The following is a 12,781-nucleotide window of genomic DNA, read 5'->3' on the forward strand; positions in this document are numbered from 1 at the left end:
GGATGATGGTGATGTAGTTGAGCATGTGAGACAGGGATGATGGTGATGTAGTTGAAGATGTGAGACATGGATGATGGTGATGTAGTTGAAGATGTGAGACAGGGATGATGGTGATGTAGTTGAGCATGTGAGACATGGATGATGGTGATATAGTATGAAGATGTGAGACGGGATGATGGTGATGTAGTATGAAGATGTGAGACAGGGATGATCGTGATGTAGTATGAAGATGTGAGACAGGGATGATGGTGATGTAGTTTAAGAACCTGGCAGACAGGGATGATGGTGATGTGGTTGAAGATGTGAGACGGGGATGATGGTGATGTAGTTTAAGATGTGAGACAGGGATGATGGTGATGGAGTTGAGCATGTGAGACATGGATGATGGTGATGTAGTTGAAGATGTGAGACAGGGATGATGGTGATGTAGTTGAGCATGTGAGACAGGGATGATGGTGATGTAGTTGAAGATGTGAGAGAGGGATGATGGTGATGTAGTATGAAGACGTGAGACAGGGATGATGGTGATGTAGTTTAAGATGTGAGACAGGGATGATGGTGATGTAGTTGAAGAAGCTGGGAGACAGGGATGATGGTGATGTGGTTGAAGATGTGAGACGGGGATGATGGTGATGTAGTTTAAGATGTGAGACAGGGATGATGATGATGGAGTTGAGCATGTGAGACATGGATGAAGGTAATGTAGTTGAAGATGTGAGACAGGGATGATGGTGATGTAGTTGAAGATGTGAGACAGGGATGATGGTGATGTAGTATGAAGATGTGAGACAGGGATGATGGTGATGTAGTATGAAGATGTGAGACAGTGATGATGGTGATGTAGTTGAAGATGTGAGACATGGATGATGGTGATGTAGTATGAAGATGTGAGACATGGATGATGGTGATATAGTTTAAGATGTGAGACAGGGATGATGGTGATGTAGTTTAAGATGTGAGACATGGATGATGGTGATATAGTATGAAGATGTGAGACAGGGATGATGGTGATGTAGTATGAAGATGTGAGACAGGGATGATGGTGATGTAGTTGAAGATGTGAGACAGGGATGATGGTGATGTAGTTGAAGATGTGAGACGGGGATGATGGTGATGTAGTTGAAGATGTGAGACAGGGATGATGGTGATGTAGTTGAAGATGTGAGACAGGGATGATGGTGATGTAGTTGAAGATGTGAGACAGGGATGATGGTGATGTAGTTGAAGATGTGAGACAGGGATGATGGTGATGTAGTTGAAGATGTGAGACAGGGGTGATGGTGATGTAGTTGAAGATGTGAGACAGGGATGATGGTGATGTAGTATGAAGATGTGAGACAGGGATGATGGTGATGTAGATGAAGATATGAGACATGGATGATGTTGATGTAGTTGATTATGTGAGACATGGATGATGGTGATGTAGTTGAAGATGTGAGACAGGGATGATGGTGATGTGGTTGAGCATGTGAGACAGTGATGATGGTGATGTAGTTGAAGATGTGAGACAGGGATGATGGTGATGTAGTTGAGCATGTGAGACAGTGATGATGGTGATGTAGTTGAAGATGTGAGACAGGGATGATGGTGATGTAGTATGAAGATGTGAGACGGGGATGATGGTGATGTAGTTGAAGATGTGAGACATGGATGATGGTGATGTAGTTGAAGATGTGAGACAGGGATGATGGTGATGTAGTTGAGCATGTGAGACAGTGATGATGGTGATGTAGTTGAAGATGTGAGACGGGGATGATGGTGATGTAGTTGAAGATGTGAGACGGGGGTGATGTAGTTGAAGATGTGAGACGGGGATGATGGTGATGTAGTATGAAGATGTGAGACGGGGATGATGGTGATGTAGTTGAAGATGTGAGACGGGGTGATGGTGATGTAGTTGAAGCTGTGAGACATGGATGATGGTGATGTAGTTGAAGATGTGAGACAGTGAAGATGGTGTCGTAGTTCGTGTTATCGTTTTTTATGAGGACATATTCTTCAACTGTAGTTTAAAGGGAACACTCTGACTATAAGATGCAGGGTTTATGAAGTAGAATGGTGTCAGGTGTTCAATGATGATGGATATTGGTTGCGTTGACTTATTTCATGTATCGGGTCAAATGATTGTACACGTGACACATGAATGACGATACAGGATGACACAAATGAATGGGACGGTTTTATTGAAGCATCAAATTAACATAAAACAATTCAATTATTAAAATGTCACACTACTTTCATCACAAATTATAATCTTTAATGTTTGAATATATTTTGAATACGTTAGGTTTTTACTTACAGTATGTGGTAAAAAAAAGTGTTTCTAAAATGTACGTAAGGCTTAAAAAAAATACTAGATACTAGATACTAAAACCGTCACTTATGACACACGCAAAGCATTTGACAGGAATTCGTTAGCATTATTAGCATAACACTTAGAATTCCTGTCCAATGCATTGCGTGCGTCATAAGTTATGGGAACATATCCTGTATAATAATGTCTTCCCTACTCACCAGAGATCGTTTCTTCATGCATTCCATCACCATGAGGAAGATCTGCTGGGCCTGACCGCGGTTGTAGTTAAACGTCTTCTGGATGGTGACCAGGAGCTGATCCTTCACGCTATCACTGACCAAGCTGAGGGGAGACAGAGACACTGGTCAGACCACCTCTACAGTCTACTCTTTAGAATGACCAAACTGAGGAGACAGAGAGACTGGTCAGACCACCTCTACAGTCTACTCTTTAGACTGACCAAGCCGAGGGGAGACAGAGAGACAGGTCAGACCACCTAAACAGTCTACTCTTTAGACTGACCAAGCAGAGGGGAGACAGAGAGACTGGTCAGACCACCTCTACAGTCTACTCTTTAGACTGACCAAGCTGAGGGGAGACAGAGAGACTGGTCAGACCACCTCTACAGTCTACTCTTTAGACTGACCAAGCTGAGGGGAGACAGAGAGACTGGTCAGACCACCTCTACAGTCTACTCTTTAGACTGACCAAACTGAGGGGAGACAGAGAGACTGGTCAGACCACCTCTACAGTCTACTCTTTAGACTGACCAAGCTGAGGAGAGACAGAGAGACTGGTCAAACCACCTCTACAGTCTACTCTTTAGACTGACCAAGCTGAGGGGAGACAGAGAGACAGGTCAGACCACCTCTACAGTCTACTCTTTAGACTGACCAAGCTGAGGAGAGACAGAGAGACTGGTCAAACCACCTCTACAGTCTACTCTTTAGACTGACCAAGCTGAGGAGAGACAGAGAGACTGGTCAAACCACCTCTACAGTCTACTCTTTAGACTGACCAATCTGAGGAGACAGTCTACTCTTCAGGCCTAGAAAATGCTCAAAAGATCCTTCTTGTTATATTCCATTTGAAAGTATTTGCGATGTGCTTTAGTTTGGAGTTGACATTCTTAGTACTATTCAGTTGGTTCCATTGTAACTAAATCAATTGTATTATATTTTTATTTAACCTTTATTTAACTATTTAATTAATTCAACTTAACTTAATTTAACTTAATAACTTAATTAATTAATTAAACTTAATTAATTTAAATGTATTCAACTCAGTTAAGAGCAAATTCATCAGAACACAGCCCTGTTCTAGTTCTGTTTCTGCTAGTGTGGACATTAGATCACAGCCCTGCTCTAGTTCTGTTTCTGCTAGTGTGGACATTAGATCACAGCCCTGTTCTAGTTCTGTTTCTGCTAGTGTGGACATTAGATCACAGCCCTGTTCTAGTTCTGTTTCTGCTAGTGTGGACATTAGATCACAGCCCTGCTCTAGTTCTGTTTCTGCTAGTGTGGACATTAGATCACAGCCCTGCTCTAGTTCTGTTTCTGCTAGTGTGGACATTAGATCACAGCCCTGTTCTAGTTCTGTTTCTGCTAGTGTGGACATTAGATCACAGCCCTGCTCTAGTTCTGTTTCTGCTAGTGTGGACATTAGATCACAGCCCTGCTCTAGTTCTGTTTCTGCTAGTGTGGACATTAGATCACAGCCCTGTTCTAGTTCTGTTTCTGCTAGTGTGGACATTAGATCACAGCCCTGCTCTAGTACTGTTTCTGCTAGTGTGGGCATCAGATCACAGCCCTGTTCCCTGTTCTGTTTCTCATCCAACATCCTATATACTGTCTCTAACATGAATTTGACATGTGTCTGACATATATTTGACATATATTTGACATATATCTGACATATATCTGACATATATCTGACATATATTTGACATGTATCTGACATGTATCTGACATGTATTTAACATATATTTGACACATATCTGACATATATTTGACATATATTTGACATGTATCTGACATGTATTTGACATATATTTCACATGTATTTGATATGTTTTTAAGCATATATTTTTCTGCATGTATGTGACCCAGGTCTGTTTCTCACCCGTCGTCCTCAGAGTATCTGTGTGCGAAGGAGATGATGTCAGAGGCCCGTCCACTGCCGTCACAGACCACCACCGGGACAGGGGGGTCCTCCCTCAGGCTCTCCAGGACTATGGAGATGACGTTGGGACCCCCCTCCAGGATCAGACAGACCAGAGGCACCCCCTGACCCAAACCTGGCAGAGGCAGACAAAACAACATGTTATAGACCCCCTGACCTGGCAGAGGCAGACAAAACAACATGACCCCTGACCTGACAGAGGCAGACAAAACAACATGACCCCTGACCTGGCAGAGGCAGACAAAACAACTATGGCCCCTGACCTGGCAGAGGCAGACAAAACAACATGGCCCCTGACCTGGCTGAGACAGACACAACAGCTGCCTGTAGCCAGTATGTGGTCCTCAGCGGTGCTGCCTGTAGTCAGTATGTGGTCCTCAGACACAGTGGTGCTGCCTGTAGTCAGTATGTGGTCCTCAGACACAGCGGTGCTGCCTGTAGTCAGTATGTGGCCCTCAGACACAGCGCGCGCCTGTAGTCAGTATGTGGTCCTCAGCGGTGCTGCCTGTAGCCAGCATGTGGTCCTCAGCAGTGCTGCCTGTAGTCGGTATGTGGTCCTCAGCGGTACTGCCTGTAGTCAGCATGTGGTCCTCAGCGGTGCTGCCTGTAGTCAGTATGTGGTCCTCAGCGGTGCTGCCTGTAGTCAGCATGTGGTCCTCAGACACAGCGGTGCTGCCTGTAGTCAGTATGTGGTCCTCAGACACAGCGGTGCTGCCTGTAGTCAGTATGTGGTCCTCAGCGGTGCTGCCTGTAGTCAGCATGTGGTCCTCAGCGGTGCTGCCTGTAGTCAGCATGTGGTCCTCAGCGGTGCTGCCTGTAGCCAGCATGTGGTCCTCAGCGGTGCTGCCTGTAGTCAGTATGTGGTCCTCAGCGGTGCTGCCTGTAGTCAGTATGTGGTCCTCAGCGGTGCTGCCTGTAGTCAGCATGTGGTCCTCAGCGGTGCTGCCTGTAGCCAGCATGTGGTCCTCAGCAGTGCTGCCTGTAGTCAGCATGTGGTCCTCAGCGGTGCTGCCTGTAGCCAGCATGTGGTCCTCAGCGGTGCTGCCTGTAGTCAGCATGTGGTCCTCAGCAGTGCTGCCTGTAGTCAGCATGTGGTCCTCAGCAGTGCTGCCTGTAGTCAGCATGTGGTCCTCAGCAGTGCTGCCTGTAGCCAGCATGTGGTCCTCAGCGGTGCTGCCTGTAGTCAGTATGTGGTCCTCAGCGGTACTGCCTGTAGTCAGTATGTGGTCCTCAGCAGTGCTGCCTGTAGTCAGTATGTGGTCCTCAGCGATGCTGCCTGTAGCCAGCATGTGGTCCTCAGCGGTGCTGCCTGTAGTCGGTATGTGGTCCTCAGCGGTACTGCCTGTAGTCAGCATGTGGTCCTCAGCGGTGCTGCCTGTAGTCAGCATGTGGTCCTCAGCGGGTGCTGCCTGTAGTCAGCATGTGGTCCTCAGCGGTGCTGCCTGTAGTCAGCATGTGGTTCTCAGACACAGCGGTGCTGCCTGTAGTCAGCATGTGGTCCTCAGCGGTGCTGCCTGTAGTCAGTATGTGGTCCTCAGACACAGCGGTGCTGCCTGTAGTCAGCATGTGGTCCTCAGCGGTGCTGCCTGTAGTCAGTATGTGGTCCTCAGACACAGCGGTGCTGCCTGTAGTCAGCATGTGGCCCTCAGACACAGCGGTGCTGCCTGTAGCCAGCATGTGGTCCTCAGTGGTGCTGCCTGTAGTCAGTATGTGGTCCTCAGCGGTGCTGCCTGTAGTCAGTATGTGGTCCTCAGACACAGCGGTGCTGCCTGTAGCCAGCATGTGGTCCTCAGCGGTGCTGCCTGTAGTCAGTATGTGGTCCTCAGCGGTGCTGCCTGTAGCCAGTATGTGGTCCTCAGAAGGATCAGTGCTGACTGTAGCCAGCATGTGGTCCTCAGCGGTGCTGCCTGTAGTCAGTATGTGGTCCTCAGCGGTGCTGCCTGTAGCCAGCATGTGGTCCTCAGCGGTGCTGCCTGTAGCCAGCATGTGGTCCTCAGCGGTGCTGCCTGTAGTCAGTATGTGGTCCTCAGACACAGCGGTGCTGCCTGTAGTCAGTATGTGGTCCTCAGACACAGCGGTGCTGCCTGTAGCCAGCATGTGGTCCTCAGCGGGTGCTGCCTGTAGTCAGTATGTGGTCCTCAGACACAGCGGTGCTGCCTGTAGTCAGTATGTGGTCCTCAGACACAGCGGTGCTGCCTGTAGTCAGTATGTGGTCCTCAGACACAGTGGTGCTGCCTGTAGTCAGTATGTGGTCCTCAGACACAGTGGTGCTGCCTGTAGTCAGTATGTGGTCCTCAGCGGTGCTGCCTGTAGTCAGCATGTGGTCCTCAGACACAGTGGTGCTGCCTGTAGTCAGTATGTGGTCCTCAGCGGTGCTGCCTGTAGTCAGCATGTGGTCCTCAGACACAGTGGTGCTGCCTGTAGTCAGCATGTGGTCCTCAGACACAGTGGTGCTGCCTGTAGTCAGTATGTGGTCCTCAGACACAGTGGTGCTGCCTGTAGTCAGTATGTGGTCCTCAGCGGTGCTGCCTGTAGTCAGTATGTGGTCCTCAGACACAGTGGTGCTGCCTGTAGTCAGTATGTGGTCCTCAGACACAGTGGTGCTGCCTGTAGTCGGTATGTGGTCCTCAGCGGTACTGCCTGTAGTCAGCATGTGGTCCTCAGCGGTGCTGCCTGTAGTCAGCATGTGGTCCTCAGCGGGTGCTGCCTGTAGTCAGCATGTGGTCCTCAGCGGTGCTGCCTGTAGTCAGCATGTGGTTCTCAGACACAGCGGTGCTGCCTGTAGTCAGCATGTGGTCCTCAGCGGTGCTGCCTGTAGTCAGTATGTGGTCCTCAGACACAGCGGTGCTGCCTGTAGTCAGCATGTGGTCCTCAGCGGTGCTGCCTGTAGTCAGTATGTGGTCCTCAGACACAGCGGTGCTGCCTGTAGTCAGCATGTGGCCCTCAGACACAGCGGTGCTGCCTGTAGCCAGCATGTGGTCCTCAGTGGTGCTGCCTGTAGTCAGTATGTGGTCCTCAGCGGTGCTGCCTGTAGTCAGTATGTGGTCCTCAGACACAGCGGTGCTGCCTGTAGCCAGCATGTGGTCCTCAGCGGTGCTGCCTGTAGTCAGTATGTGGTCCTCAGCGGTGCTGCCTGTAGTCAGCATGTGGTCCTCAGACACAGTGGTGCTGCCTGTAGTCAGTATGTGGTCCTCAGACACAGTGGTGCTGCCTGTAGTCAGTATGTGGTCCTCAGCGGTGCTGCCTGTAGTCAGTATGTGGTCCTCAGACACAGTGGTGCTGCCTGTAGTCAGTATGTGGTCCTCAGACACAGTGGTGCTGCCTGTAGTCGGTATGTGGTCCTCAGCGGTACTGCCTGTAGTCAGCATGTGGTCCTCAGCGGTGCTGCCTGTAGTCAGCATGTGGTCCTCAGCGGGTGCTGCCTGTAGTCAGCATGTGGTCCTCAGCGGTGCTGCCTGTAGTCAGCATGTGGTTCTCAGACACAGCGGTGCTGCCTGTAGTCAGCATGTGGTCCTCAGCGGTGCTGCCTGTAGTCAGTATGTGGTCCTCAGACACAGCGGTGCTGCCTGTAGTCAGCATGTGGTCCTCAGCGGTGCTGCCTGTAGTCAGTATGTGGTCCTCAGACACAGCGGTGCTGCCTGTAGTCAGCATGTGGCCCTCAGACACAGCGGTGCTGCCTGTAGCCAGCATGTGGTCCTCAGTGGTGCTGCCTGTAGTCAGTATGTGGTCCTCAGCGGTGCTGCCTGTAGTCAGTATGTGGTCCTCAGACACAGCGGTGCTGCCTGTAGCCAGCATGTGGTCCTCAGCGGTGCTGCCTGTAGTCAGTATGTGGTCCTCAGCGGTGCTGCCTGTAGCCAGTATGTGGTCCTCAGAAGGATCAGTGCTGACTGTAGCCAGCATGTGGTCCTCAGCGGTGCTGCCTGTAGCCAGCATGTGGTCCTCAGCGGTGCTGCCTGTAGCCAGCATGTGGTCCTCAGCGGTGCTGCCTGTAGTCAGTATGTGGTCCTCAGACACAGCGGTGCTGCCTGTAGTCAGTATGTGGTCCTCAGACACAGCGGTGCTGCCTGTAGCCAGCATGTGGTCCTCAGCGGGTGCTGCCTGTAGTCAGTATGTGGTCCTCAGACACAGCGGTGCTGCCTGTAGTCAGTATGTGGTCCTCAGACACAGCGGTGCTGCCTGTAGTCAGTATGTGGTCCTCAGACACAGTGGTGCTGCCTGTAGTCAGTATGTGGTCCTCAGACACAGTGGTGCTGCCTGTAGTCAGTATGTGGTCCTCAGCGGTGCTGCCTGTAGTCAGTATGTGGTCCTCAGACACAGCGGTGCTGCCTGTAGTCAGCATGTGGTCCTCAGACACAGTGGTGCTGCCTGTAGTCAGTATGTGGTCCTCAGACACAGCGGTGCTGCCTGTAGTCAGTGTGTGGTCCTCAGCGTTGCTGCCTGTAGTCAGTATGTGGTCCTTAGACACAGCGGTGGTGCCTGTAGTCAGCATGTGGTCCTCAGACACAGCGGTGCTGCCTGTAGTCAGTATGTGGTCCTCAGCGATGCTGCCTGTAGTCAGTATGTGGTCCTTAGACACAGCGGTGCTGCCTGTAGTCAGTATGTGGTCCTTAGACACAGCGGTGGTGCCTGTAGTCAGTATGTGGTCCTCAGACACAGCGGTGCTGCCTGTAGTCAGTATGTGGTCCTCAGACACAGCGGTGCTGCCTGTAGTCAGTATGTGGTCCTCAGCGATGCTGCCTGTAGTCAGTATGTGGTCCTCAGCGGTGCTGCCTGTAGTCAGTATGTGGTCCTCAGCGGTGCTGCCTGTAGTCAGCATGTGGTCCTCAGCGATGCTGTCTGTAGTCAGTATGTGGTCCTCAGCGGTGCTGCCTGTAGTCAGTATGTGGTCCTCAGCGGTGCTGCCTGTAGTCAGCATGTGGTCCTCAGCGATGCTGCCTGTAGTCAGTATGTGGTCCTCAGCGGTTTTGCCTGTAGTCAGTATGTGGTCCTCAGCGGTGCTGCCTGTAGTCAGTATGTGGTCCTCAGCGGTGCTGCCTGTAGTCAGCATGTGGTCCTCAGCGGTGCTGCCTGTAGTCAGTATGTGGTCCTCAGCGGTGCTGCCTGTAGTCAGCATGTGGTCCTCAGCGGTGCTGCCTGTAGTCAGTATGTGGTCCTCATAGACCTCAGACACAGTATTAATGTCAGGGTAGTTGAAGTCAGAGGTGACAGCTGAGCATCCCTTTGTTGTCCCTGCCTTATCATGATCTCCAGGCATAGGATGACAAAGGGAAACCCACAGGTCACATAGATCAGCTGCTCACCGGAGTACAGCAGTGCAGGACAGGCTCTCTCTGATCAACACACCTAAAGAAGCCTGGACTATGACAACACGAGGGTACATTGTATCTAAGACACTAACACTGTGTATAGTTCCAACATTAGCATTAACATCAGATGGTTCATGGTAAATATGAAGTTGTTCTCGTCTGAGACCTGAAGACTTGTTGTTAGTTAGCTCCCTCTGCTAATGCCCTGGGCTTTAGCTCAACGGGCTTACACTGCCTGGTGTCACACAGACAACCCCCCCACCAATCTGTCAGACTTACGTGTGTTGATCTTCTGCAGGGAGATGTGTTTCTCCAGCTGACGGCGAAGACGGACCTCTGCGCCGTACTTTCCCTGGGTCCCGTTATCTGCTAGGATGAAGTGGGAGTGGCTGTTGTTGAGGACAGACAGCTTGGACATGGGGTTGGACATGGCCTGGTACGGACGTGTCACCTGGGCGGAAGACATATAATAACATCATGTTTAACGTGGAGTTGATTTGAGGAGTTGAATTGAGGAGTTGAATTGAAGGTGAGGAGTATAGTTGAGTTGAGGAGTTGAATTGAGTTGAATTGAGTTGAGGAGTTGAGTTGAATTTAAATGGAGAATCACACCCAATCAAGTTCCCAAGTTGCAGTTATCTGTGACTTACGTCTCTTCCTATCAGATCCTCCTTGTTCTCCACGATGCCCCATGGAGCGATCCCGATGGCACATACTTTCCCCCTGGACTTTGAGGAGTGGTCCTTCAACGCATCTCCTACATGCCGGATCACCCCTAGGATACACATGGAGCCCGTTCAGCACTAAGAAGAGACGTGGACTCCATTCAGACATGAGTAGAATGGATTTGGACTTGGACTCAGACTTGAACACTAGGGACTTGGTACTCGACTCGGACTCAGACTTGAACACTAGGGACTTGACTCAGACTCAGACTTGAACACTAGGGACTTGGTACTCGACTCGGACTCAGACTTGAACATTAGGGACTTGACTCAGACTCAGACTTGAACACTAGGGACTTGGTACTCGACTCGGACTCAGACTTGAACATTAGGGACTTGACTCAGACTCAGACTTGAACACTAGGGACTTGACTCAGACTCAGACTTGAACACTAGGGACTTGGTACTCGACTCGGACTCAGACTTGAACATTAGGGACTTGACTCAGACTCAGACTTGAACACTAGGGACTTGGTACTCGACTCAGACTCAGACTTGAACACTAGGGACTTGACTCAGACTCAGACTTGAACACCAGGGACTTGGTCCTCAACTCGGACTCAGACTTGAACACTAGGGACTTGGTGCTGGGCTCGGACTCAGACTTGAACACTAGGGACTTGGTACTCGACTCGGACTCAGACTTGAACACTATGGACTTGGTACTCGACTCGGACTCAGACTTGAACACTAGGGACTTGGTACTCGACTCGGACTCAAGATTTAGTGACTTGCCTACGTTACCGTTGTTTGCTAGATACCTCAGTAACCATGTCAGTGAATGTAACACGTCGTTAGCAACTACAGTACGTACCAGTGCTGACTCCGCCAGTGAGTATCCAGGCTCCGGTGGTGACCGCAGCCTGGATCAGACCCTTTCCAAACACCTGTTTTAGTTTGGGCTGCAGGTCGAAGTTCTGCAGTCCCCCGTGGACGGAGATGAGCAGGGTGGGGAGCTCCAGCTGCCAGTCTTTCACCATCAGGTGGAGCATGTTGTCTGGCTTGGAATCGTACGCCACACGGATGTACTGAGGGGGAGAGATGGATGGAGAGAGAGGAGGAGTAAATGAGAAAGGAGATGAAGATATTTAATACAAACGCCACATGGATGTACTGTAGGGGAGAGATGGATGGAGAGAGTGAACAAGATGATGGTGGCATCATGATGGTTCATGTCTTCATGTCTTCTTGGTTCATGTCTTCATGGTTCATGTCTTCATGTCTTCATGGTTCATGTCTTCATGTCTTCATGGCTTCATGGCTCATGTCTTCATGGTTCATGTCTTCATGGCTTCATGTCTTCATGGTTTATGTCTTCATGGTTCATGTCTTCATGTCTTCATGGTTCATGTCTTCATGTCTTCATGGCTCATGTCTTCATGTCTTCATGTCTTCATGTCGTCATGGCTCATGTCTTCATGTCTTCATGTCTTCATGTCTTCATGTCTTCATGGTTCATGTCTTCATGTCTTCATGGTTCATGTCTTCATGGTTCATGTCTTCATGTCTTCATGGCTCATGTCTTTATGGCTTCATGTCTTCATGTTTTCATGTCTTCATGGCTCATGTCTTCATGGCTTCATGGCTCATGTCTTCATGGTTCATGTCTTCATGTCTTCATGGCTCATGTCTTCATGGCTCATGTCTTCATTTCTTCATGACTCATGTCTTCATGGTTCATGTCTTCATGGTTCATGTCTTTATGGCTTCATGTCTTCATGTCTTCATGTCTTCATGGCTCATGTCTTCATGGCTTCATGGCTCATGTCTTCATGGTTCATGTCTTCATGTCTTCATGGCTCATGTCTTCATGGCTCATGTCTTCATTTCTTCATGACTCATGTCTTCATGGTTCATGTCTTCATGTCTTCATGGCTCATGTCTTCATGGTTCATGTCTTCATGTCTTCATGGTTCATGTCTTCATGTCTTCATGGCTCATGTCTTCATGTCTTCATGTCGTCATGGCTCATGTCTTCATGTCTTCATGTCTTCATGTCTTCATGGTTCATGTCTTCATGTCTTCATGGTTCATGTCTTCATGGTTCATGTCTTCATGTCTTCATGGCTCATGTCTTTATGGCTTCATGTCTTCATGTCTTCATGTCTTCATGGCTCATGTCTTCATGGCTTCATGGCTCATGTCTTCATGGTTCATGTCTTCATGTCTTCATGGCTCATGTCTTCATGGCTCATGTCTTCATTTCTTCATGACTCATGTCTTCATGGTTCATGTCTTCATGTCTTCATGGTTCATGTCTTCATGTCTTCATG

General features: G+C 49.5%; 1 protein-coding gene across 1 annotated transcript in view; it reads right to left on the reverse strand.

Annotated features, from left to right (window-relative positions):
- Nucleotides 1-2,168: 2,168 nt before the first annotated feature.
- Nucleotides 2,169-12,781, reverse strand: part of LOC110516734 (transient receptor potential cation channel subfamily M member 1) — an 18,084-nt gene continuing 7,471 nt past the window's right edge. The window contains exons 4-8 of the mRNA XM_036963698.1: nt 11,323-11,536; nt 10,434-10,558; nt 10,063-10,234; nt 4,418-4,592; nt 2,169-2,638 (exon numbers count right to left, since the gene is read on the reverse strand). Coding sequence (XP_036819593.1) covers nt 2,473-2,638; nt 4,418-4,592; nt 10,063-10,234; nt 10,434-10,558; nt 11,323-11,536 — 852 coding nt within the window. The 3' untranslated portion in view covers nt 2,169-2,472. The remainder of the gene's footprint in view (nt 2,639-4,417; nt 4,593-10,062; nt 10,235-10,433; nt 10,559-11,322; nt 11,537-12,781) is intronic.

Source organism: Oncorhynchus mykiss, chromosome 26, assembly GCF_013265735.2.
Source record: "Oncorhynchus mykiss isolate Arlee chromosome 26, USDA_OmykA_1.1, whole genome shotgun sequence".
Classification (NCBI taxonomy): Eukaryota; Metazoa; Chordata; class Actinopteri; order Salmoniformes; family Salmonidae; genus Oncorhynchus; species Oncorhynchus mykiss.